The following is a 27,893-nucleotide window of genomic DNA, read 5'->3' on the forward strand; positions in this document are numbered from 1 at the left end:
GTATGTCTGCGGAAATTACAACGCTGAAAACCGGGTTTTGATACCTGTGGTGGGCAGAGCACAGATAGCCCATTGTGTAGCTTTGTGCTTAATTCAAAATAACAAACAACAACCAAGTCTAGCGATCTGTACTCGTATACAAGGAATTTACTAATTGGTTTTCTGAATACTTTTGCCTTAATAGTGCTCTGTTCATGAAAGATATTTCATTTAGCGAATCTCTTGTCCATTTATTTATTACATCTTTATATGTATGTTATCTAACGACATTTTATAAGTACAAAAATTAATTAAAATAAGTAAAATAAAAACAGCTTTTAGAAAATGATTATTGAAGTTTTTAGAGGGCAGTATTATTCTTATAGGTTAGTTACATCTAATGTTTAGCGGATACGTTAACCAAACAAAAATTGTTGGATTTTAATTACAGTTTTGGGAAAGATTTAATACTGAAGTACTACCGTGTTGTATGTAACACAGCAAATGGAGAAATGGTGTTAAGAGCATTGTTTCGGTAAGTATTACTTTTAATGATTTGTTACGAAGATGAGCATTACTTCATTATATTTGTTATAATACATTAATATTACTATATTTTATTATTTGACATTAATTATTACTATTTCTCTTTTGGTAGTTTTACCACTAGTTTTAGTTATATTGCGAATGTTAGCAACTCACTGTTAAATATTAACTTTCAGCCTAATTGAGTCTGTTATTGGTACACTTTGAAATGTTAACTTGAAACAAATCACAGTATTTTGAAGTAGTTGTACTTAAAATTTAAAAGTTATATTAGTGATACTATTAGAAATTCTAGTCTATTGGTATAAGAGGAACTCAAGAACTGGAGTGTGGAAGATGTACCATATTCCCAGCCATTGAAAACATAATATGTACATTATACAAGGTCTTCAATTTGTATATGTTCAATACCCCAAGTTTAAAATTTTCATTTTGTTTGTGGATATGGGAATTAATCTACCATATTGTAGCAACTTTAACAATTAACCTTATGTGCATGAGTGGGAATCAAAAAATCCCCAGCCTCATGCATTGCCCAGCCTAATTCTAAACAAACAAACATACAGAATGCCATTCAACATGTTATTATGCATTGGAGGATTAATTATCAACATATCATGTTACCCAACATTTTACAATCTCCTGTTACTATTGTTAAAACAGATAAATATATAAAAATACTTCAATAATATGTTTATATACAGTTGGAACATTGTAGAAGTTATTCAAATGCAAATTGCAAACCTTATGACAGACAAAAGTATTCTTCACATGAATATCACCTTGTATTTCAGCTTATCAGAGTGCGAGTCAGACCAGTATCAGCATTTCCTAAACATGTCTGATTTTTTTATGTAAAACAGATTTGTACTGCAAAAAAAAAGCTTGTTCCATTTCATAAAAATAAACTTCATAAATTCTGAATTATAGACAACATTACATCTTCATTATGGGATTGATCTACTGACTGACTCCATGAACATTCAGTTAAGTGCAACTTTCTGTGCTGTGTAAGTATTTGCACCTATACAAAATGGTATAGAAATTTTTTTTAAGATTTGCTTTTGAACAGTTTTTATCAACCTTTTGGTGTCTTAAAGTTATATGCACTGAAAATAATTTTAAATTTAATTACATGTGAGATGTTTCAATGAAATACAGTTGCAATAATTTTTTATCCTAGTGTAAAATGTTTTCATTTTTAAGCAATAATGAGGTACCTTTGGCCCATATACTTTACCCCATTTCTTATTACAGCCCTTCTTTAAACTGAATTTTGGAAACCTTTTCTTATATCAGTGGTTCTTATCCTTGTTGGAGGTACTGAACCCTGGAAGTTTTGTACTTGCATTCACTGAATCCTTCATAATTGGAAAAATGATATTTTCAAATTCAAAACATAAGTAGATATTTTATTAGTGCACAAAATGAACCATGCATCAGTTGCACACAATATCACTGTGTTAAAAGAACAAAACCAACAAAACATGAATTTCACACAAAAACAAAAACATAACTCAATGAATATTTACTGCAAATCAATGCGACTTTTGCTGTTGCCTTTCAGAGACAAATTCAGAAATGTGCAGCTTCACCTTGGCAAGTGCCACTCTCATATCATTTTCACAACAAAGTCTGTTCCTTTTCTTTGTTTTTATATCTATCATCCTCGAAAAGGATTGCTCCCAAAGATACATTGTAACAAACGGTATGAGTATCTCAAGGGCTTTTTTAGCAATAAGAGCGTATGCTATGATTTGGTGACACCAAAACTTTGAGAGCGTTGTTGATCTGAAAGGTTGCTATTGAACCTGGCTTTGCTGAAGTTCAATGGTTTTGTCGAGGTATTCATCATTGACATCTGCTGTCGCAACACTAAACGTGAACGGCTGTCTCACCCATGCTGGATATGACTCTCTGGTGGGGAAGTATCTGTCGAGAGACTTTGTGAGCTTATCTAAGTGCATGACAATTGCTTGCTTCAGTTCCCCGGGTACAGAAATGTCTCCGATTTCAGACACATCTTTGATCTTACTTACACAGTCATCCAGCAGGGGAAGTTTGCGAAGTTATCATTCTCTGTTCGTCGTTTCCATAACGGTAGCTTTTTTGGAAAAGCTTTCAGGTTTTCTTCTGCTCAGGTGATGTTGACTCCACTGCCCTGCATCTGTTGATTGAGAGCATTGAAGATATCAGCCATGTATGCCAAAATGAGAATGAACTCAGATTTTTTGAAGCAATCTGCATGACAATGTTGGTGCTCTCACAAAAACAGGGCTAATTGCACATGCATGGCAAAAACACAATTCAGCACCTTTCCCCGGGATAACCACCGAATGTTAGAATGGTACAGAAGTACCTCGAATTCAGAGCCCATTTCATTACACAACTCTTTGAAGACGTGGTGCTTCAGGGCACTATTTTGCACAGAGTCCACACATTCCACTACAATTTTTAATACTTCTGCCAGTTTTGAAGGCAAAATTTTTGTTGCCAACACATGCCTGTGCAGAACACAATGTGTTACAATGATGTGTGGTGCATTGGCTTTCACCAGCACACCAAAAGCAGAGTTTTGTCCCAGCATGACTGGAGCTCCGTCTGAACAAACTGCAGAAACCATATCCCATGAAAGATCGTTGTCTCTGAAGAAGTCATCCACAAGTTTCTTCACGTCAGCTGCCTTAGTTGTTGTTGTAAGAGGCTTGCAAAATAAATATCTTCTTTTATCTCATCGTTCTTCACATATAGCACGAATATAACAAGCTGGCTTAGATTGGAAATGTCGGTGGTATCGTCGAGTTGAAGGCTGAATTTTGCTGGGATTGAAATCAGATCTGCAACTACCTGAACCAAAATGTCATTGCTCATGTCATCTATTCTGCTGCTGATGGTGTCATTTGAAAGAGGAATTTGGGATAACTTATTTCCAGCAGCTTTTCCCAGCATGTTGTTCACCATATTCAATGCAGCTGGTTTTACGAGTGCTTCACCAATGGTGGGTGATTTGCCCTGCTTTGCGATCAAGTAAGCAACTTCGTACGATGCTGTGAGGATCGGTTTGTCGATGGGTACAAAGACGTGAACAGGCAAAGTAGCCTTTTCATCGAACCTGGCTCTCTTTACTTTAAATTCAGCAAGCATTGTGTTCTTGTATTTCCCATCTCCATGCAGCTTTAGGGAGTGTTCTCTTGGTTTTGCCGGTGCTAGATAGAATTGCTCAACTTGGCATTGCAAATCATGCATTGAGGACGCTGACTTCCATCATGTTCCATTACACACGTGAATCCATATTGTACGTATTTGTCTGACCCTCTTTCTGTTTTTGCTCGACATAGTTAGAATGAAGAGATTGAAAGATTAGGAAAAAAATCACAAATGACACACCATTACTACAGTCGCAAGTCGACTGCTAAGCACACAAAGTTCCCTGCAGCACAGATATTAAGGCCAGGTGATGTGACGTGATCAGCCACAGCCAATGATGGTGAAGTGGAGCATGACATCACAAATCATACGAATGGGGTTAATGGAATGGACACACACACAGTGTGTGTGTCTTGACCTCTGCTGAACCCCTGAGACTGACTCGCCAAACCCCTAAGGTTCAATTGAACCCAGGTTAAGAACCACTGTCTTATATCCAACTCCAGTTTGTAAAACACTCTTCCAATCTCCTTTCAACCCATTCAGTATTGTAGCATTTACCACACTTAAAGGAAAACTATTCCATAAAGCAACATTCTGTTACTTTAGGAAAGGGAAAGTCTTCACTGAAGTCATGTCTGAGTTTTTCATATGTTAAACATGTATCTTCTAACCTTTTTGTCTGCAGCTTTTTTGTTGAAAATATTATTATACACATATGAATTCTGATTCTTTAACAACCTCAAACTTCTGTTATTCTCCTGAGCCTTTCATCTTTCCAATGAAAACATGTCAAGATTTCAACGTATTCTCATATGACAGCCTCAGCAAACCTGAAGTTAATGTGGTAACTCTCTCCTGTAAGTCATTGTAATTTTTTAGAAGAAGTGGCCATAACTATACACAGTATTCTAAGTGAGACATAACTGGAGATTTTATTGACTTTTCACTTTCATCAGTATACATATAAATACATTCTAAAATTATTATTTCTATTACTAATAATAAAACACTACCTTAGTGGCTTGAGCTTCATATAATTCTGTGGTATATTCAGATAACACTGATTTTTTTCTTCTAAAGTACTGGAAAAGGTTCTATTTAATAACAGGAGATATGATAAAATATCTATTGCAGAATAATATTGTGTGTTTTGGGACACCTGAGTTCATGAGAATGAAATAAAGATTAAATGCAATGCACTTAAAAGTACTGATTTCATTATACTGCAACATAAATACATCATATGTGTTTGATTTGGATGATGGACTGATGTTTGTGCTGGATAATAACTGTTTTTTTAGATTAATCAAGATGAGATAGTCTTTCAGACTGTTCATGCAATTTGGTTATTTAATCTTTTGTATGGTGCATTTTGAAATGATACCCTTTCTCTCATATACATAACATTCTAAAATGATGGATAACATATCCTTTAACTGTCCTTAAACCTGCCCAGTTTCTGATCATTAAACAGCTGTTATTTATTGATAAGGAGGTTTATTTTAACACAGTTGCATATTGATAAAATTTAAGTTGCCAAATCATAGGTAAGACACTCACTACACATGGCTACCTTTTCAAATAATGGAAATGAACTTACTATATGTTTTTAAATGTCTCTTCTTTCTACAGCTTGTTTTTCAATCTACAGAGTCTCCCATTGGCATGATAATGACCCATTCTGGCACACTCAATGTACTGTGTTTTAATGCACTTACAGCTTTGTTATTGAGAAATACAAACCAATAATCCAGGCCTGTGATGGTTTTGTTGTCTTCAAATTTTTTTACATCTTCTATAGTAATTCCTTTTTCTCCACAGTATGTGCTTTTACATAAATGAATAATTTTCACTGAAATCAGGTCACATTTTGTTGTGTTTCAGATGTTTACAATCACTGGCTGTAGATATCTCTAGACCAGTTGCAATGTAAGAGTCTTATTGATTTAAACGTAATAATAATTTGATCCAAGTAAGAGTTTTTTTATTTTTAAAAAATTCTTATGCGACAGAAAAAATTAAAGTTATTTTCGAAATCTACATCACTGAATTATAAAAAATCTATTATTAAAAACAAAACTTTTATGAAATTTAAATTTGCAGGCCTGTGTAATTGAAGCATCAGTAGAAATAAATTGATGTTTTATTACACTTGTGTTATTTAAAATAAAATGAATTATTTATAAAAAATGATTTAGTTTAAGTGTTTATATTAATAATATGGACATGTAAATTCTATGCAAGGTATTACTTCACCTGAATGAACTCCCACTAATCCCAAGAGTCATGTTTTACTTTTCATGTCTACTGAAGTTGTCTTTTATTGAGACAAGCTGTTTTAATCACATTGTATTCAGATCCTTGAACCATCTTAATTAGACAGGGTTTTAGAAACCAAATGTTACTTAATTGTTATGTGTGCATATAAAATGCCACAAATGATGTGTTATTTTTATTTTTACACATCTGGCTTTCAAAATGTAGTTTTCTGTATCTAAAACCAACTTCATGGAAATGTGGTTGTCCTAACTTGAGATTTGTTTACCTATTACTATGTATCTGCTACTTCTATATGATCTAAATAAAAAATGTATTGAAATTTATACTTACATGGCTAGCTTGTCTTTGCTACTATGGAAAAAAAAACACAAAAAATCCAAACTGCTTATTATTAATCAGTTAGGACTTTGCAGTATTACTATTCTAGTTTCTTGCATGAATGTTATATAGTCTGCTTCTGACTAAACTAGCTACATAAGGCCAAATAAAAATGTATTTTTCTGATCATCTAACTGACCCTAAGAAATTCATACTGACTGTAGACAGTTTATTGTTCCTTTTGAAATAAAATAAGCTGGTCTGTAGTTTTGATAGAACAGGATTTTAATTATTTTTTTTTTAAATTTCAGTTAACAAAATGAGAGTAACTGCATTAAACTCAGTTGTTGGTGTTCACATTTCTAGTGTGCTATGCTATAAAACCATCACTTTGTCAGTTGGATGTTTTTAAAACTGTCCATTCCTCAATTCATAAGAAACTGGGAAGAATGCTTGATGCTGTGGAATGTCTAATATAAAGCAATGCAAAGATAATCATAGTAACTAACTAAAAACAGTTTAAAACAATATCTGTTACCTTAATGCATGTACACTGATATATGAAGCAGTTGACAACTACAAACTGTAAACAGTTTCATTGAATATTATTTTTGAAAGGTTTTCTATTTCATTTTCCTGCCATTACATATGCTTGTGAGCAGTGTTCAATATGCCATTCATATTTGCTGCATTTTCATTGTTTCCTATATGTAGAAAGCAATAGTAAGTGAAGTGGGTGTTTGTTATTTCTGACAATTTCCTCCCAGCATGGACCATGGTGGAAAAATAGTGAGGTTAAAACCATAGATTATAAAGTTTGTTTTAATAATTCACTATCCTTATTTTATGAAGTAAAAAGTCTATTTACAAACCAAACCTCAAATGTTTCTATCTCTTACTTTTATAAGTTTGATTTGAAAATGTTAATGTGTAATACCTACCTTCCTTGCAACTTAATTAGATCTCATTTTATTAAAGTAAAAATGTGAAACAAGAAAAAGCAAAGGTATCAGTCTACATGTTCTTAGAAGTACTTTCACTGTAATTATTTTGTTTTAATAGCACTCAGTGTGTAAGTTGTGAATAATATTTTTGTCTTTATTTTTAGTTACCTGGTTAACAATGAGTACTTGATTGAACAGGTGAGATCTATATTTAGAATATTTTTCCTTAATGAACAATGTTTTGTTGTACAAACAGTTTTACATTGAAGACTGTTGTGTGTATTTTTTCACTTTTAACAAAACTTTACCTTTTACATATAATTGCACAATACCCTTTCTTCCTCCACATGGCTTGGCAGTAGGTTTAAGTGCTTTTAACATTAAAAATCTGAGTTCATTACCTCTGGTGGATACAATAAATATCTCTAGGTTAGTATTTGTGCAGCTTCATTTTAAAAAGAAACAAAAATAATAAGTTTATTATTATTTACCAACTTGAAGAGTTGAAAGTTTACTCAATATATACTGAATGTGAAAATGAAAAACAGTTTAAATTATTTTTCATTCTTAATTTACTCATATTAGCAAGTTAAAATTAATATATGTAATTTGTTATGTACATTCTATTGAACTGTGATGTTTATTGTTATTGTGTATGTGAAATTCTCTCATCTGTTTTAAATAAGACAGGAGATTAATCCTGATTCAGTACATTACTTCCACTTATATAAATAGCTATTCTTGTTCAGTGCTGCTATTTGTATGCAAAAGGTTTTTTTTATTCATGCTACAAGCCTTTTATCTTCTATCCATTGGAATTGACTGAATCCAGTGTCTCTTATGGAAAGGATGGGTTTAGCTTCCATCAATTATGAGTGTGACATACTCTCATCATGCATGTGATTTCTTCTGTTCAATTCTACTAAATTTGAGATATTTTTTTCTTTTAGTGCTCTTAATGTGAATCGTTTTTATGGTTTTAACAGTTTAATTTCTGAAGTGGAATTTCATTCTTTGTTTTTTCTTTACATTGAAGAAATCTTTTATTAATTTAACTGAATTTCCTGGTCTTTTATATTATCTTTTATTCCCTTTTTCTTCCTAGTATTTCTTTCTCCACTTCCTTTGACTCAGGTGCCCTTTTTCTTCTCTATTACTTCAGATCCTGCCACCAGCCAACATCTATCTGAGGCTGTACAGGATTTTCTGTCTCAACAGACCATTACACCAGTTCATCATCTTTCTCCAGGCTGTTTGTTGCCCTCACAACAAACCAAAGACTGGTGGCCTGTACTGGGTTTGTCTTGTCTCAGTCTAATTTTCAATCTGCTCCATTTTTACCTTGGAGTCCTTTCTCACCTTTAGATGGGTTTTCTCCAGGTTTATTGATGGCCATGAGGAATGTTGCAAATTCTTATTTTCACATCCTGGTACTGTGTCACTCATGCATTTCTATGGGGTGGTATATCTGTTTTTTGCACTGCCTTTTGGACTTGATCCAGCCTTGTATGTTTGTTGGGCAGTCAGAACATTTGTTCATCATTTATGTGCTTTCAGGTTGAGGATTCCGTTTTCTTTGGATGACTGGTTACTTTTAGCTTATTCTGTACAGGTGTCTGCATGTCACTCTTATCAACTGTTTTTGGAGGTGGCTGTAGTGGGTTGGTTAATAAAGCTGGAGAAGTTCTTGCTGTGACCTTTCCAATATCTTGCCAACTTGGATGTTTTCTTTTAGAACACCCATCTCAGTTAGGTCCACTCTTTAACTTTGTTAGATAGGTTTTCAGTTCTATTACATCTTGTGAGGTTCTGTCACTTTTGGGGATGTGATTTTCCACAGTAGCCCTCATTTCCTTAGGTCAGGTTCATATGTGGGCTTCTTCATAGGCTCTTCACAACCAGTGGAATCTCACAAGGGATCCTTTGTTGGCTCTTATTACCCTTCCTCCTGCCCTTATTGATGATCAGCATTGGTGGTTAGACATGACTCACATGTCGGAGAGTGTCCCACTTCCTCCTACTTGTCTGGATTTACACATTCCCTGGATGAATTCTTTCAGGGATGGGGTGTGAATTGATCAACAGGAAGATTCAGGGTTTTGGTCTGTGGTGGATAGGTCTTATCATATCAGTATTTCATAGCTTCTCACTGTACATTGTTTTGGTTCATTTTTTTCCATTTGTCCAGAAATCATCTGATTTTCTCTATCACCAGGTTGGCACCCTATTCTCAATCCCTTTGCATGCATTCATATGTTGGAACTTCTCTTTGGGCTCCTCCACAAGAATATAATATTGAGTGTCATGTTCCAGGTGCTTTCACTTTTGTTGGAGATCAAATTCCTGTCCAGAAAAATCTTTCTGATGAAGTAGTCTCTATCCTATTATATGTAAAAATGACTGGTTTGGGTTGAGAAAATAATTTTTTGTTGAGGAGCGAACAATGTTTCGACCTTCTTTGATAACCACTGGGGACTTCATTGGGGTGCTCCTCAAATTGAGGATTTTTCTACATCTCTTAACCATAAATTGCCTGAGGTTTGGTCTCATCGTCTTCCTCTGACTATTGATGTTTTCAGCCAGGATTGGATCAATACATTTTTCTTATCTTCCATTCTCATTTTTCTTCAGGTGATTTTGATCATCTTTGACACTCCGTATTCAGTCCTCCTGTTGGTTCTATCCAGGCCATTTTGGAGCTTTTCCATCTCTGCTTTCCTCTTCCATTACCTCTTCCTCTGACCACTCTGTCACCTGTGTTTCATCTGGACCTTCCTGTCCTCCATTATCATACATGGTTTTCCTCTGACTGATCATTAGTGAGGAAATATGACTTCTTCTGATAGTTAGCTTCTCTTCAGGCTTTTACATTTGCCCTGATTTGCCCATTGTTCTTTGTCATGTAGATTTCTTTGCTTTTGGATTTGAGGTTTTATGTTTCCTTGATCTTGAATTTTCAAGCAGTTCTACCACACACCTTTATCTTTTGTTTTTTGTAATTCTGTAGGTATTTATCTTTTCTACACTTTACCTGTTGATGTGTTCCTTCCAGGTTTATTGTCTGACACAGTTTGCTTCCCTTCTGGATTGGAATATTAAGGTGGTTTTGCACTGCCTCCCTTTGCCTACATTTGGACCATTCTCCCAGTGCTTTACATTTCATTTTCCCTTATATCTTTCTTCCTTTTCCTATTTACCTTTGAGCATCAGGAGTGTTTATTTGCCATTAATGTTTCACATACTCTTTATTTTTCCACGTACCATCTCCTTTCTCTGGATTGTTTTCCCTCCCTGACTGTTTGACAGCTTGTGAGGATAACTATTCTGTTTAATTACCTTCCTTTCCTTCTGTTTTATATTTTATTCTCTACCTGACCCAGATAGATTTTTATGTACATGCTCTTCTCTGTTATAATACTTGTATAACTTCCATCTGTGGTTGGAAGTTTTTCTCCTTCCACATTCACCACTTGGGTTTGGCTCTTAATTCAATTGGCTTATTCCTCTTTATCATCTTTCTCAAATATTCTGCTCCAAGTATCTTTTCATTGAATTCAACACCTTACTTTTCATTGGTGTTTCATCTTTAACAGATAAATTCACACCAAAAGGCCATGTCAACTTGTATATTATGGCCACATAGCACACATTGCAGATATGAAGTGCTTTACAAGATTGATTGTAAGTTTATCTTCTAAATTTAATTTTAACAAAATATTTGCTCATCCCAGACTTTACATCTCCTTGAACTATATAGGTAAAGCAGAAGGGGATAGCTATCAATCCTAGTTATGCCTTGTATTGCACAAATAAGTGTGGTCTATTTCTAAAAATAGGGTTTCATGATCACCTGTTGTACTGTCTCAGGTATTGTCATTCCTCCACTCTCTCTACTGCATTTTCCTTCCAGTTTTCTTCTGTTAGAGTTTGAAAGTTCTCTCCACTTTCAAGACACTGGCGTAGTAAACCATAGAGGCATCCTCCTGAATGTGTTAACAAAATACAAACAAAATTCATGATAACAGAAAAACATGTAGGTTCAAGAAGTCTTGATACGAAGTGATTAAAATTCCTATAACCCGAGCACATTCAAAAGGTGGATATTTCTTCTTCAGAGACAAACTGGGAATCTTGCAGAAATTCTGATCATGCACACCTATTCTGATTGGTGCTTTTAATTTGAGAGATTTAGGTACATCTTGGTTCTTTATGTTATGCACTAGTGACTTAGCATGTTGACAATGACTTGTGCATTTCTCAGTGAGTTTCTGAGTTTTGGAATAGTTATTTTCAGCTATAGTTGAGCAATTCACCCATTTGTTCACATTGAGTGTTGACATGTATTGGTGTGAGGGCATCATTGTAATCGTGAAGTAAATGTTGAGGAAGTTTAAGGGAAGTAAGAGGGATTGGCTGCCTTCTTCAGAGTATCTGCATATAGAGTTGATGCTAACAGGTGAAGGACTATATTCTAATGAAGGCAATTCTGCAAGAGACTGACTTACTGATGAAGATTATAGTGTGGCACATGCAGTGTTTACACTAATATTGATTTGATGTTTTGAGGGAAGTGTGATTTGTGTTTATTCTCTTGGCAGAACCTAAAAAAGAATTTGAAGGAGTATAGAGAGTGAATGGATTTTTAGTTAGGTGTAGTAGAAGAACTTTTAAAAGTTAAAAACATGATTGGAGTAACTTAGAATAGAAAGACAAGAGTGAAAAAATACTACAGGAAATAAAGTACTTGAAGTTGCCAGTCAATGTAAAAAATGCTAGAAAAGTTAATGTGAAATCCATCTTGTGCGAGAAAATTAGTGAATGATATTAGGTTTTGGTGGTTAATTAAGGCAAGTTGGGGGTTAATTCTGCATTGGTGTTTTGTTAATTCATTAAAATGTTGAATTTTATTGTTGAGTTGTTTAATTATTGTGTGTACTGTTTTGTGTGTTACAATCAGAGGATATGTCTGTTCACATGTTTAATAGATAATACTGGAGACAGGCAGTCTAATGTGTGGTCTGAGGCTAAAGATGTGTGTTATTGTGTTTTCACAAACTGAGAAAGTCTTCAACAGTCATATTAGATTGTTTCAAGTTGTTATTACCAAAATGAATTATTAGAAATCCAACACATTTGGGAATAGAAGTGGTCATAGCTATGGCATTGTTTGTTCTCACCCTGCTGATGGATTTTGAAAGGACTGTATGCCCATTAATAAAAGTTAAGTGTTTATATTGGTACTTGAGCATTGAATCACTAAAATGCCTATGTTAGGAAATAAAAGAATATACTTATCTGAATTGGGTTTATGTTCCTTATGTCAGAAAAACATGCAAGTTCAGGAAGTCTTAACACAGTGTAATAAAAACTTTATAACCTGAGTATTTTTAAAAGATGGACCTTTTTTCTTCATGGGCAAACTGGGAATCAGGATTTTTATAACTTTAAATGCAAACATAATATAGCAATGGTTATTCAACCATTACTTGAAAGTAGGGAGGTGGTGGTCTGTTAGTATAGATAACATGATATCAGTCTTTATGAAATGTATAAATAGGAGTGAACCATGAAAATTGCAGTTCATTCCTTTGATTAGGGTCCCTCATCCTTCCCCCATATGGATGTTGGTTCTCAGTGGCTGGGTTTTGCATTTAAACTAATCAATGTAAGTCTTCACACACGTTATAGATGTCTGTATTTCTCCTTCACTTATACTATTGTTACTCCATCAGTGTTGTGGGTCACGGTGGAGGTACTTGCAGATTATTACAGTTTTTCCCTTTCTATTAATCTCTAATGCTTATTATTCACAGGATGATAATGTGCTTGGGACAGTTTCAGTTAATTTCGATTTTGAGAGAGATGGTTTACATTATGCAGACATCTTTTCCATATGGGATGTTGAGTTTCTGGAACAAGCTATCAGTTTCTTATATTAACATGTGCTACATTCCCAGATCTGAGGGATTTTGATTCCCTTCAGCCTCTTGAATTTGAAGTAAAGACAGTGTGATCTTGTTTTTTAACCCCACCAGATAGCTGGGTTTTGGATTGTAGATGACTTACCACCAGTATGATTTTCTTTCCTACCCTCATATGGATGTTGGTTCCCAGCAGCCTGGGTTTTGGTCTGTAGTGCCCTAGCTTCTCTTACCTAGGATGCATCATTTTAATTTACCCACTTTTATGATTTATGTGATAAAGTTGCTAAGTATTATATGGTTTGGATCACTATATGACCTTAATTCTCTTTCACTTGGATGTGCTTCACCATTTTCTTCCCATATGTGTGACGTTTTTTTACATTGGACAAAGAGTATAACTAATTCAGAAATGATGCATTTTCCCACATCAGATCCTAGAATGTGACTATCTCCTTTTAGGGTATGTCCTATGTAATCTTTTGAAGGATTCTTCTTTATTTCCTTCACACTTGTCCGTCCACCTATTCAATGTGGAATTCTTACTAGTTATTATACTGTATTGAAAGTTATAATTTTCCAATACTGAGAATGATTTCCAGTTGGTACTTATCTCCTAACACTTCCCACCCTTTCTCTCCACTGAAAGCTGGTGCTTCCATCTTCTGCCAAAACTCAGTGATGGTTTGGTAGAATTGAAGAGGAAGTTGCATGAATTATGAGAGTATGTTGCACTCTTATTGGTGAAGGGCTGACCCATGATGATTTGCATGAGAGATGCATTGGAACAGGCCAATTCAAATGTAAGGGAGATAAAATGTATTAAATACATTTAGCATATAGAAGGCAGCACTGAAAAAAAAATAGCTATTTATATGAGTAAAGATAGGTAAGTACCTATAAAAAGAAATTTTTCAATATAGAAAATGTAAATTTACCATTATGGTCTGATTTCTTTCTGTTCTATGTTGCCTTCTGATATTTTTAATGTTAAATATATCTTTCTTTTTGAAAATAATTTCTATTATTTAAATGTATCATATAGCACTAAAATTTGCTTATGTTTGGATTTAATCTTATTTGTGTACCATAAAATGTTATAATAAGAAGTGTGTAACCAAATGTGACATTTTTATGTACTTGTGGTAAACAATCTAAAGAGTTCTGAGGGTGTTTTTAGAGTTTTGTAATGTTTCTTTAGGAGACACTTTTGATAAATTAAAACACAAAACTAGTAACTGTAAGTACATTTTAGCTGTTCACTTGCTTGCTATTAAGGGTATGCTCGTGTTATTCTTGTTGTGCATAGTTATAAGTGCTTTACTTAAGAATATTCTGAATGTTATAAATTTTAAGAAAAGAAATTATGTGATTGAACTCCCAACAGAAAAAAAAATTCTCTGACAGAAAGCAGCACATCAAAGTAGTTACTGAATCTTTTTGACACAAAGAAACAAACACTTGATGTCAGTTGTATATGCAAGTATTTGAAAAAAAACACATGGACTGTTGTGGTTTCCATTCATTGGTTTTTATGACTTTTCGTACAAAATAGTGATGTTTGACAGAGATTGCTTTCACCTTCTTTAAAAGAAAGTACCAATATTTTGTTTATATAGATCAAATTTACTTATTTTAAGTTTTAAATTAGCAATTTAATTTTTGTTGCTTAAAATTCTTAATTTTAAAATATATCAACAATTCAATAAGATTATTCATCTTGGTGTTTGTTTTACTAAGTTGTGTGTGTGAAAGTGTTATTTTTAAAAAAATGAATGATAATAAAAATAAGAATTGTCTTAGATATTAGTAACACTGATATAAATGCATAATCAAAATTGTTTTTATTTCTTTTAGCTTGCCAATTCTTATCCCATAAGGAGAGCAGCACAGTTAACTGCATATATTTTTATGAAAGGAAAATACCTTGGTAAACTTTTTTTTGTGGTTTATAGTGCAGTTCTAAGTAACATTTCATTAGAAAGGTAAATAAGGAAAGTTAAATGGATTTTAAAAGTTAACATCATCAATTTTGGCAAAAATACAATGGATAAATGTAATATATTCAGTAACCTAATTTTTTTTGTTTTCTCAAAGCTCCTAATATAAACCCATAGCTTTCATGTTTAAAGCAAATCTGAAATTGAAATTTTCTATATCTTGTTATAATTATGTACTGAATATATTCAATTTGTAATTGAGCAAAAATAATTTAAGTGCTTGAGCTGTAGTTTTTTGTTTTTTTTTAAATGTGCAATGGGTGAAGTGTAAGAGAAGGCTTTCAACAGACCTGAAAAAGGAAGGGCTTGTTATTATAATGCATTTCCAACCTGTGGGTGCATATATTTGAATAACTTGTAGCTGTTGATAATAACTTGTGGCTTAAAATATTGCTATTAGTGATGTATCAATGTATTCAAAGCTTTAAAATTTTTTGTGTATGACACTGCATACCCCTGCTTGTAGTTAGATTGAAATATTAAATGAGCTATATTAATTACATCATTAATTTTTAATTCTGTATAAGGATCTTGCTTTAATATGATATTGATGATAATTATGTAACAAGACCCATTCATAGCTTCTCTTTGAAGAGAATGAATTATCAGTTGTGTTTTTAAATTAAACATGTATGTCAAAGAACATCTATCTAATTAACTATGCACATATACTGCAACAGTTAGTCTTTGTACTTGTTATAACTTGTGGTTGAGCTCTGACATATATGTTTGCCAATTTGTAAAAGTAATTTTTATAAATATTCACAATTATGTATGGCATAATTATTAGAAAACAATAAAATTATTTTGACAATAAAGTTAAAAACAACAACCTTTAATATGTGAATAATAACTAAAAACTTTATTTCAACTAACAATTAGATCATTGTGCTTTCCTCAAAGCTAATAGTTCAAGAACAATGGTGTTTTAAATTTTTGCAGGTTTTTATGATATTATTAGTCTTTTTTGTTGTTGTTGTTGGAATAACAAATTCTGAGACAATACCTCACCTTTTCCCACAGAATAACTATATCCCTTATGCATCTGCCTGAATCACTTTTTCCTTTGGATGCCTCCTCCAGTGGATCTATTATCTTCAATTGTGAACCTTAATTCCTAGAAAACAAAAGGAAGTATCTTGATGCTTGGCTGTGCCAATACCAAATTTGATATTTCCTTACTGCCACTGTGACCAGATCTTCATCTCTTCATCAACACTCCCCTCTTTGGTTGGGACACACCTCTTAATGACAATATGACTTCTTATATTTGGGCACAGGAGAAGAGTTCATTCCACGTAAATATCTTCAAATTATTCCCTGTTTGTTAGATATGTTGTTGTATCTTACCTCTTCTAGTGGATAAGTTGGTCATGATCCACTCTAACAATTCTGTGGTCATTTATTATGTCAACCATCATGAATGCATTTGCCACTTTTTTTAACCCCGAGCATTTTTCCTTCTGGTACCCATTTCTTCACCCTTTGTAACTGATTGTTGGTGCTTTCAGCCAGTAGTGGTATCACTTTTTTCTGTATGCCTATCTCCTCTCTGACACTCCTTGTTGGATCCTTTTGGTGATGCCTCTGATTTTCTCTGCTTCTTTCATTGGTATCTAAGTCTCCTCTTCCTCTGCCCACTTTATTACTTCAACCTCAGAGGTCACTTTTTCATCGAAGGGTATCATCCCTTTATCACCATATGTAGGAATTGTCCAATCCATTGCTCTTAGGGCTTGTGCCTTCTTCTTATCCCATTTATGTCATCCCTCCATATTTTCTGTACATCAGTAGAAGTGGTGATTTTTTTGTTGTTGATCTATTTGCCACTCCTTTCCTCTTGGCTGTCATGCTGTGACACACCTTTCTCAATTTTTCAGTTGGTTGATTGACTATGGTTTATTGGTTTCCACAGTTGCTGGTTATTAGGTGGCTTCATCTACTATTTTTCCAGTTATCTTAGAGTGTTTTCTTCTCCTGTCTTCTTCACACTGTTAGTCCTTCATTCTTCACTAACTCCTATACTTGAGTGGGATCTCAATATGGTTTTGCATGCTGTCACACACAATCACTTTAAGCATATAGCTACTTGCTTTTTACCAGTCTTTCCTTTAACTCTCTTGCAATGGACGTAGCTGAAGAGACTGACCATTGTGTGCTTGTTATAGTTTTCATTCTCTAACTTCTAAACTAGTAAGCATACACAGATTGTCAGTAAAAATTACAAGGCTTTCATATACAAGATGTCATTTTGGCAATCCAACATACAAATATTTTAAAACTAAAAACACTTTTATACATCAGAAAATTTTCATATTTCACATACAAAATCTTAATAATGTCCAGATAGTTATTAAACACTTCTTAAGAAAAAACTTTATAATTTATCTGTTATTTTCACTATTGTATCTCTGTATGGGTTTGGTCAATTTGATCAATCTTAAAACTGCCATAAAAATTAGGAAATAAATATAAATTATGCCTTTTGTTCCAGAATAACTAGAAATTATAACATGAAAATGCAAATTTTTAGTCTAAGTAGATTACATCTCATAACATTATATACCTTTATATATATTTACTATTTTTATTGTAGCCCCTAGTGGCACAGCAGCATGTCTGTGGACTTGCACCACTAAAAACCAGGTTTCAATAACCATGATGGGTGGAGCACAGGTAGCCCATTGTGTATTGCTGTACTTAATTATAAACAAACAAACCTTTTTATTATGTTGACCTTTCAGCTGAGCCTGGCTAACATGAGAAAAGTTGCAATCATGTGAAGCACGTGCATTTATGTCACCATATCCAAGAATATAAAACTGGCTTTTACAAAATGAAATGTCTTGGCTGTGTCTTAGTGAACTATTATTCTATAGAATATAATCAAATTTTGGTTATAAAACATCATGTATGTATATGTGTTATTACTATTTAAAATAAGTTCTTAAGTTTCATTTCTTTTTCTCAAAAAACAGAACAGTAAATAAATTGTTATAGAAAATAATTATCTCTTCCAGTTACAAACATTAGGCTTGTTTGTTGTCTGCCATAGGCTGCTAAGGATCATCAAATTTGCCATGTGGAGGATGTGAAATGAATTATTTTTTAGGTTTTATATATACCTCTTTGAATAACCAAACAAATCATAAATTACTGCATCAATAACATAGAATTTCAGTATAATTTATCAAGCTTAGTAACTATGCTGTGTTTAGGTCTAAAAAACATGAAATTTTGACCTCTCAAAAGATTCATCTTACTTCTCCTTCTTGTGGTCAGTGTCATTCAGATAGATGTGCTTTTAATGCTTCTCTTACACTATAACATTGCACTTATTTACTCCTCCAGCTTGACTGGACCTTTTCTTCCTAAGACTTCTTGTTATGTCTCTTATCTCTATACTTTCTGAGACCCAGATCAACTCCTATGTCCAATTTTGGATTTTCTATGTTACCTGACACAATTTTTTCATTTTTAAGGTCATTGCCTGTTTTGACATTGAGAACTTCATTCATGGAACTCTCACCTTCTATTCTTGCTAGATGGGTTTATCAACTTCATCAGTTGGTGTATTATTCCCTAGATGTTGTATCTTCAAGCTTTTTCATATTTCTTGGCATCAGATTCATCACCAATCTCATTTTCTTGTTTCTTGTTTTTATCAGTCCTTGCACACTACCAATACTCCAAGCAGGCATTACTCATTATTTTCACCATGTGGCTGTTTTATCGCCAGTAGGATTTCATCCCTCCATTCACCAATCAACTCACTGTCTTTGAGATGGGTAAGTATGCTTTCTTATCTCTTCTTCTAGAGTTGCCTCCCACGGTATGCTTACTTCCAAATATTGACATCAGGCCAATGGTAACAGAAAGTGTTTAATTCATCATCCCTGGCTCTACCAGTGTCAACTGTTGAGATTGAGTTTTCTGAAAAACCACTACAGATGATCTCATGGTTTTCAGAATTACTTGATTGTTTGATCCAGACCATACTGTTCTGTGGACTATCATGGAAAAAGTTGGAATGAAGGAACTTACTGCTTGCTTCTTTGGCAATCACTTGCTGGCTTTTTAAAATAGGGTTTTGTGGTCATCTATTGCACTGTCTCTAGTAAAATATATTTCTGACAGGCATCTGGAACCAAATGCAGATCTTGCCACTTATCTGGGCCTCATTCCCTTTCTTGAAGTATAACATGAGAAACAGTTCCTAGCTCTTGGGGCAGCAGACCTCAGAGTTTCTCTTTGATTGTATTCTGTGTAATACAGGGAGAATACATTACTGTCAGTGTAAAGCATGTCTCCCTCAAAGAGTTGGTGAGCACACTCTGTATAGCTTGATCTCATTCTAACCACAATACTCTTATTGGCTTGTGTGCAGATGGTCAAATGTTCTTATTCTACTTGTCTCTGCAACACTTGAGGTTTATTTGCTTCTTCCCTCATCATATTCCAAGTGAAGAGTATACCCTGGTTGAGACAAGATGTGGTCTTCCACAGATATGCCAACATGGAACTTCTGCCATTGAGTGTTACACTCCAAGAGCTTTCCCTTTGGGTGTTTTCTGAAGGGAGCTCATTTGCATTGGCTGCTCCATCAATTCAATATGTGATTCAACCCATTCTGTGTATGAAGGTAAGGTATCTTGGATGTTAACATCGTCCTAATCTAAAAATATATTTCTGTTAAATAATCACCACTGCACACATTCCCACCAAATCTCCTCACTTCCAATGCATTTTTTCCTTGCCTCATTTAAGAATGAAGTTATTGCAAGTGTTAAGTGCTTAAGGGAGTTACTGTGTGCAGAAAACGTGTCAACCTCTTTGTGAGGAACTATTGTCACATAATGATTTCATGTATGAGCACATTTCATGTTTAACCCATGAATCTTCAGTAGGAGTTAGCTCAAGAATAGTGACATGCAAATCTCACAGGCAAACCCATAAGGGATCTAGTTGTTCTGTGGTAAGTATCTATCAGAAATATAAACTGCTCAAAAAAATTAAAGGAACAAGTATATTTTCTTACATAATTTATCTTAGTGTTCCAAATGTGATAATATTTTTTTAGGTAATTTACCTCATTTCAGTTCCACCTGTATCTATTTTTTTAATGTGTGATGAACAATAAAACACTGAGAAATAAAATTTTTAAAAATGACCAATATCACCAAAACTGATATCCCATGTGAAAGAAGATTTTAAACAGTTTACATGCATTTATTCAAGAAATGTTTGAAACATTCAATATCTAATTTGATCTCCATGGGCTGTGACACACTCCAAACACTGATTTGGCACACTTCAAATCAGTCTGTTAATGTTATCTTGAAGTATGGCATCCCGTTCGTTTATCAGGGCTTGTCGGAGTTCTTGTACATTCTGAGGAGGGTGCTAGCATTCACTAACATGCTTCGACAACATATCCCAACAATGTTCATTTGGATTTAAATCTTGAGATCTGGCGGGCCACTCAAAAGTCTCTATTCCTTCCTCATCAAAGAAGTCCATACACAGTCTGGCGACATGGGCTCGGTCGTTAACCTGCATGAGAATGAACCCATTGCTGACAGCATCAGAAAAAGGCCTCACAATGGGTTTCATAATTTTGTCTCTATATCATAGTGCATTCAGAGCACCCCTGTCGAGTATGAATAAGTCCTTGTACCATCCAAGCATATGCCTACCCAGACCATTACAGAACTTTCTCCATAAGCATCGACTTGCACAATGTTACAGGTGGAAAATTGCTTTCCTCGAGGTTTCCACACTCTTACACATCCATCATCACAAGACACGGTGAACCTGTTCTCATTTGTCCACAGCACAGTGGCCCATTGATGAAGTACCCAGTCCAGGTGCTGATGAGCAAACTCCAGCCTGGCTGCATGGTGTTGTGCTGTCAGAATAATACCTCTTGCAGGCCGTCTGGCCCTAAGACATCCTTTATGTAGACAATAGTGAACTGTTTGGGTCAACACACGGATTCCAGTGGAATACTGAAGGTCATTTTGCAGTGGCAGAGCCGTAGCTAACCTGTCCTGTACAGCGATCTGCAGGTCTTGATGTTTAAAAGGTCTTGAAAAGGAGACATAGCTCATTTTAAAAGTTTTACCAGTGTGTAGACCTACTGAGTGTTATGAAGTGTTAAATATCTACAGCACAGCATCATGCTGTATAGAATCAAAAATATTTTGCTAGTAAAACCCCTTATTAGTTTGTACCACACATTTGTAATGATGTTTATGGCATCTCCCTTATTGCTTATGTTACCACCTGCCATATTATCTACACATTGATCTGAATTATAACATGCCTCATTCAAAAATAATTACTTCTGTACATTGAATTATTTGTAAGAAGATGACTGTAGAGGTAATAGTTTTATCTGATTTAAACAAATGTGCATATATGCATAAGTGTGGTTGCATTGATACAACAATTTTAGTGGTAATATACAGTATTTTATGTATAACGCAAACCATGATGTCTGTTCGAGTGCTTGTTTGTCTCCTATTTGAAAAGCTTTATATGCAGCCAAAGCTCAACATTTACTTTTGAAATGGAAGGAGAACAGGCATGAATAATGTTCATGCCAAATTTTAATACTCAAGCAGTATGTTCTACCAAGTTGTTAGAAATTAACCACAGGTTTCAATTTCTGATGTAAGTTAAAAAATAAAAATTTAGATTTGCCACTATATTATTGTTAAGAGGCTCTTGACAGGACTGAAGTGCTAAATAATTACTTTTTACAGTGGGTTGTATGAGCAGCTCTGTTCTTTGGTTCTGAGTGAAACCAAGAATGCAAAATAATTAACCTTTTTGAAGTCCATGAAATAATTTTGATTGATAGATTAACTTAAATTTTTTCCATCACTGGTGGCAAGTACAGGGTGTTCAGAAAGTCACTGTGCAGCTTGAAAGCAGTGATAACAGCATTCATTCAGTCTATTTCAAGCCAGCAACTGCTAGCGGTGTTTAGAAACAAAATAAGAAGGATCCAAGTCTGTATTGATGCCAATGGGGGTCACTTTCAACATTGTTTATAACTGTCATTTATATTTACCTCCTGTATTTTATATTGAAACATGTCTGTTGATAAATATATAAGTGCACAGTGAGTTTCTGAACACCCTGTACTTTTGCTTATAATAGCATAAAAGGAAACTAGTAAACGAGTAAAAATAATTTATTTTTGTTTGTGGTGGATAGACATTGCCTAATTTACTTAATTCTGGTCAAGATATATGGTTATCTTTACTTTCTGGGCTGAATATATCTCATTTAACTGTCATTGCATATGGTCTGACAGAATAAAATGTGGATATTCATAAAGGCTATGCCATATTTGGTGGCTGCATTGTCACTCTGACAAATCAAATTTAGTCAAAATTAACAGTCGTATAAGTTATAAGGTAAAATTTAGTCTAAAGTATGTCAAAAGTTTTAAAAGTTTTTTAATGATGTGAATTCCATGAGTTATTTGTATACATTGGACACATTTTGATGTGAGCTTAGTTGTACTCACCACTGTTTTATTGCTTGATGTTAGCTTCTAGTCATAGGCATAACTTAAGACTTAAGTTTTCTTTTTAAGAGGGAGGCATGTATCCTTCTGTACTGCTGTTAACTTTATCCAAATTGGTATACATTGTTAAATGAGTCAAGTTTGGGGCTGTTTTTATAGTTTAAACTGAAGGTGCTGACAGTTGAGATGCATTTTATTATATAACAGTAATTCTAAGAACATAGAAGTGAAAGTAAATTTATGATAATATGTCAATTCATGCCATTTTGTTACATCTAGCTATATGACAATATTATTATCAAGGTACTAGCTTATAACACATCAAAAATGATGGGGCAAGTTCTACCATCAACACCCCATACTATACCTTAACCTCACATTTCATAACCATCTGAAATAAAAATATTTTTTATAACAACTTGACCAACAGATGCAGAAAAGTGCAGTTGGAGCAGTCAAAGTCTCACTCATGTCATGTCTCTGAAAGATGTAGTCTCGTAGATTCAAAGTTATAATCGCTGTTTTTATGCATGTTATTTGCTGAAGGCTGCAAGTTTAACTGTGTTAATTGTTTTTTTATTAAAATATCACAGCTAATGTAATATAGTTCATTATAACTGTTAGAAGTATCATAAATGGTTTTATTTTAAACAAATCTTGTATTCATTGATTTAGTTAAAACTCACTGAATCTATAATAAACTCATAATTTGAACTAGATGTATCATTGGTGTATAATGATGTTAATCACTCATTTTATACAGCATGTATCTAATCTAATATTACTCATAGCTTTTACTAAATTCATTTTATTAAGTTTTGTTCTTAGGCGTAAATTTGCTACTGTGTGTGTGTGAATAAAATAACAGGAACATGAGTGGTAAAATAATTTTGTCATAATTGTCTATATACTTCATTCCTTTATAAATAAAACCTTTTCTATTTTGATGTCTTCTAGATGTGTATTTTTGTAAACAAGAAAATAAAGGAGTTATGCAAATACACCTTATTTGAAGACAAAAAAGTTTTGGGTGCTCTATGTATATCCAAAATGCCACCTTCTTAAAAATGAAATTTTATACACTTTTAAATATATGGGAAATGACTGATCTGTAATGTAGTCTGTTTGAAAATTGTCAAATTTCTTGTATCCAAAAATAATTTGAATGACATATCCCTTGCATTTAGTCACATATATTGTGTTAAATTTCTCTATTTCTCCAAAATTCCCTTAAAAATTATAGAACTTTGTCTGGAAGGAGGCATCAGTAAGCTATGTCTATATTTTTTCTAGTTTTTTCTTACTCAGTTGGTGTCTACAGGTTTTTTTAAAAATAATACACTGACAACTTAATAGTTTTTTTTTTAACTATTTAAGGATATATTAATTGGTAGGGCAGGTTATGAACTCCTTGTTTATTTTGTTTCAGATTAATTTAAATTCAAAGTATGATGGGACTTGTTATGAATGGATTGTATTTGAAATATTGACAGGTGAGGAAAGCATGGAGAAGTTGAAAAATTCAGACACCTTATATCATATAGAAGACAAGTTAAAACATACTGGCAGGAAAGTTTCTTCATTTGGTACAAGTTTCAGTGAAGAACTCAAGGTATGTTATGTTTGCATACCTTTTATCCTCTCAGTTTAGTATTTCAAAATCTTAAGTGATGTGCTAAAAGTTCAACAGACAATAATAGGATAATTTTTCTGTTTTTCTCCTACTATTTATTACACTAAATAGTAAAAATGGTAATGTTTTATCAGAAATCCCAAGTGTTAAGACATATGCCAAAAAAATAGTTTTTTCTGGTAGCGTATCTACATTTTATTATGGTTGTTTGCAAATATTTTTTGTGGATAATATTATGTGCAGCCTAAGATTTTCCATGATGATTTTAAGGATTAAAAAAAAAATGTATGAAAAAAAAATCCAAAATGAAATGGCAAATCCTTCTATATATGAAGCTGTTTTATTTTTTGTACTTCCAACTAATGTCTTATAGTTGGTGTAATGATGTGAGTATAACATTTTACTGTGTAGTTATAACTGATTACTTTAGACACATTTTGTGTATGTAAATAATACTTCATTTTTGTTTAACCATGGTGAACCAAAATTTTTAAATAAATATATTATTCTAAATTTTAAGCATCTGGCTAATGTTCTCACTCTCTCAGTGCCAAATTTATTTCTAGAAACAGGATAAAAAGCAGGATACATATTTTAATATTCCATTGCTTATCTTAAAGTTAAAACTAAAATCTTTACTTTTTGTGGTTGTACAAAGTTCCAAACTCCAAATATATATCGTTTTTCAAAGCGGAAACAAGTGTTATATAGTATGTTCCATATACATGTGTGTTGATTGTAGTGCTCTTAAAGTGGGATTATGTGCCCAAGGCAGCTAAATAGTTAAGTACTAGGAAAAGCCAAAGTTGAAAATTCCCCACCATACCAGATGCAACATTATAAACTATAGTGACAATGATAGTGACAGCTCATCTTGTAATTATCATAGGTTTTTTGTTGTTTTTTATGATAATAGATAAGGTTTGAAGATGATTGATTTTTAATATATTTATCTAATAACCTTCCTCATTATTAAATCATATGTCATAATAAATTAAGTAGATTTAACCCAGCTCCATATGACAGGTAATTTTTTAGGGTAATCAGTTTTAAAAAAAAACTTCAGAAAGAAAGATAACACTTGAATGTCAATAAATATATGAAAATTTAATAAATGCAAAATCTTTATAATTATTGATGCAAAAAATAACACAAGTGAACACTGCAGGGTCAAGTTAAAAAATTACCTTTTGGTATACACAAAATGCTCAAGAGGAGTACCATACACAGAGAATAAGATTTGTTAACCTCCTACTGATGGAGGGGTATAGTTGAATGCTGTTTGCATCATAACCTACTGCAGAACATGATTTTTCATGTGGGGGTGGGAGTTTCATTCAAAGGTTTGCACACGTAATTTTTGGCAGTGAAATAAAGTACTAGCTATCTGTTCTGTAGATAGGTGAATATCTATCTGAAATACCTTTTTTAGGAAAATACAATGTTGCCTTTACAAATTAACACTTACCTTTATAGGAGTTCAATCTGCAGTTTATGACCAACCATCCATTTTCTCTCTTGACAAAAATCACTGAAACCTTAAACTCCAAAGTTACCTGAAAAGAAGTATTATAATTTATAGTGTTTCAGCTTTGGGGATATAGAAACACCACATCATTAATGAAATTTCTGTTCTATGGTGTTAATTTTTTTTTAAATCAGAATTTTTTGAAGACTTTATTTTCAGTTTTATATTAATACTTTAAAATCCCTGTTTTTATAGCTTTTCTTTAAAAATTGTAACAAGCGTACTAATTTTGCATCATAATGCAAAAAAATAAGCTTACATTCCATCATTAGTTTTGAAAAACTATAAAGAAATCAGTACGAAAAAAGTTAAATTTCATGAACTTTGGAAAGTGGGTATGTTTATTTTATTTTATTTTATTTTTTATCAAGAGTACTTTATCAGTTAAAACCAAAAATCAAAAACATTAATTAGGTTTATGGATAATGCTGATTAAACATTTTTCAAATATCTTCAAAACAGTTTCAATGTGTGTTTCATACACTTTGAGTTTACAACAGTTCCTAATGTTTCTGTATTTATCCAATACTGTATTAAATCAGTGCACCTAGTATTTAACTGATTACATTGTAACACAAATGATTTGATGTGCACAGACTTTAATAATTTTCTACAGAAAAGTAGCTACAGTTTTTCCAAATTATTTGATAATATAATGAAATATTTCCACTTCTGCAGCCATTTCAAATTTTCTCAGGAATTTCTAGATTTAAGCCTTAGAACAAGTTAAAAAAAAAAAACAGTTTTCTTAAAAGTAATTAGGTTGTGTATTGATAAAAAATGATGATTAGGGTTAAAAACAGTGAAGATGTGAAAATACCTTTAAAAACTATTTTATGTAATTATATCAAATTCTTACATATGCACTATATAAAATATAATTTCATAAATTGTATGTTTATTGAGTTGAAAGAATTAAGTAGTAACATATAAATGTTTAAAATATCTCCTGAAAATATGTAAAGTCTGTTAAAACTTTTGGAAATTATTTTCAATCATTATATAAATTTTTAAAGATTTTATACTTGATGTAAAAAATACAAGAAAATGTAACTGTAAATAATGTGACTGTTTAGAAGTCTTAGAACCAGAATGTTAGTGACAGGATATTGTTAAATGTTCTTGAAATTTGTAATCAGTAATGTGATGGAGAACTTATTTGATGTGCTACTGAGTAAGTTTCACAAGTGATATGCTTGATATGTTTTGTTGTTTTTATAACAGAAAGGACTGAAACAAATGAATGAAGAGATCCAAAGAAGACAAAAAAGATAATAGTGAACTTTTAGCAATTTGTAGCATATGCTTAGGAATTATAGTTTTCTTTAGAATTAGAATATGGATTTTTTTCAAGTCCAGGGTACTGCATGTTGTAGTAATTGTGGAAATCTTGAAATGTAATATTGTATAAAGAATTAATGTGTATGATATATCACTACATCTAAGTGAAAGCTTTATGAAATATATGAAGAAAGAATATTGATTAAAATATCAAAAATAATACAGAAAGATCTTATTTTTTTTATCAGGTGACAACAAGGAATAGAGCTATAAATTTGTAAATAATATATGATATGAGTTAGATACATGTAAGACAAATATACAATTGCATTGTATTTCCTGGTGTTATTCTTCAATAAATATAATTCATTTTAATTTGGAAGACTTACATATTTCAAGCCATTAAACAGTTCCTCAAGAAGTTATGTATTTTTTCTATTTAAGGGAGTCCATACACTTGTATAAAAACTGCTAGCAAAAATTGTTGTTAATATATGTTAATAATGTAAACAAAATAAAAACTCTAAAGTACAAAAGATAACTGCAGGCTGCTGAATTGAAACCCAGTGCTGAAATTGTTTGATCTTTCAACTGTGTATTAAAATGTGATGGTGAATTCCACTATTCATTGGTATAGAGTAGCTCAAGAGTTGTTGATAGGTGCTGTCAGTCATTTCCCTTCCCTGTAATCAGTAGTTCAGAATTATGGATGATAACAATTAGTCATAATAGTTATGTTTTAAACAATAAAACTAAATATTTTTACTTTTATA

At 32.9% G+C, this 27,893-nt stretch overlaps 1 protein-coding gene across 2 annotated transcripts; it reads left to right on the forward strand.

Moving 5' to 3' along the window:
- Positions 1–27,656, forward strand: LOC143225075 (protein NCBP2AS2 homolog). Of its 2 annotated transcripts, XM_076453795.1 has the most exons (6): positions 1–251; positions 431–514; positions 7,382–7,415; positions 14,996–15,068; positions 24,172–24,290; positions 27,064–27,656. In XM_076453795.1, exons 2-6 carry the CDS (start codon positions 492–494, stop codon positions 27,112–27,114), a joined length of 300 nt encoding a protein of 99 aa, XP_076309910.1. In that variant the 5' UTR covers positions 1–251; positions 431–491; the 3' UTR covers positions 27,115–27,656. The 2 variants fall into 2 exon arrangements, with proteins under 2 accessions (XP_076309910.1, XP_076309909.1); XM_076453794.1 differs by lacking the exon at positions 1–251 and having other exon boundaries at positions 305–514.
- The last annotated feature ends 237 nt before the right edge of the window (positions 27,657–27,893 follow it).

This window comes from Tachypleus tridentatus, chromosome 9 (genome assembly GCF_004210375.1).
Source record: "Tachypleus tridentatus isolate NWPU-2018 chromosome 9, ASM421037v1, whole genome shotgun sequence".
Lineage (NCBI taxonomy): Eukaryota > Metazoa > Arthropoda > Merostomata > Xiphosura > Limulidae > Tachypleus > Tachypleus tridentatus.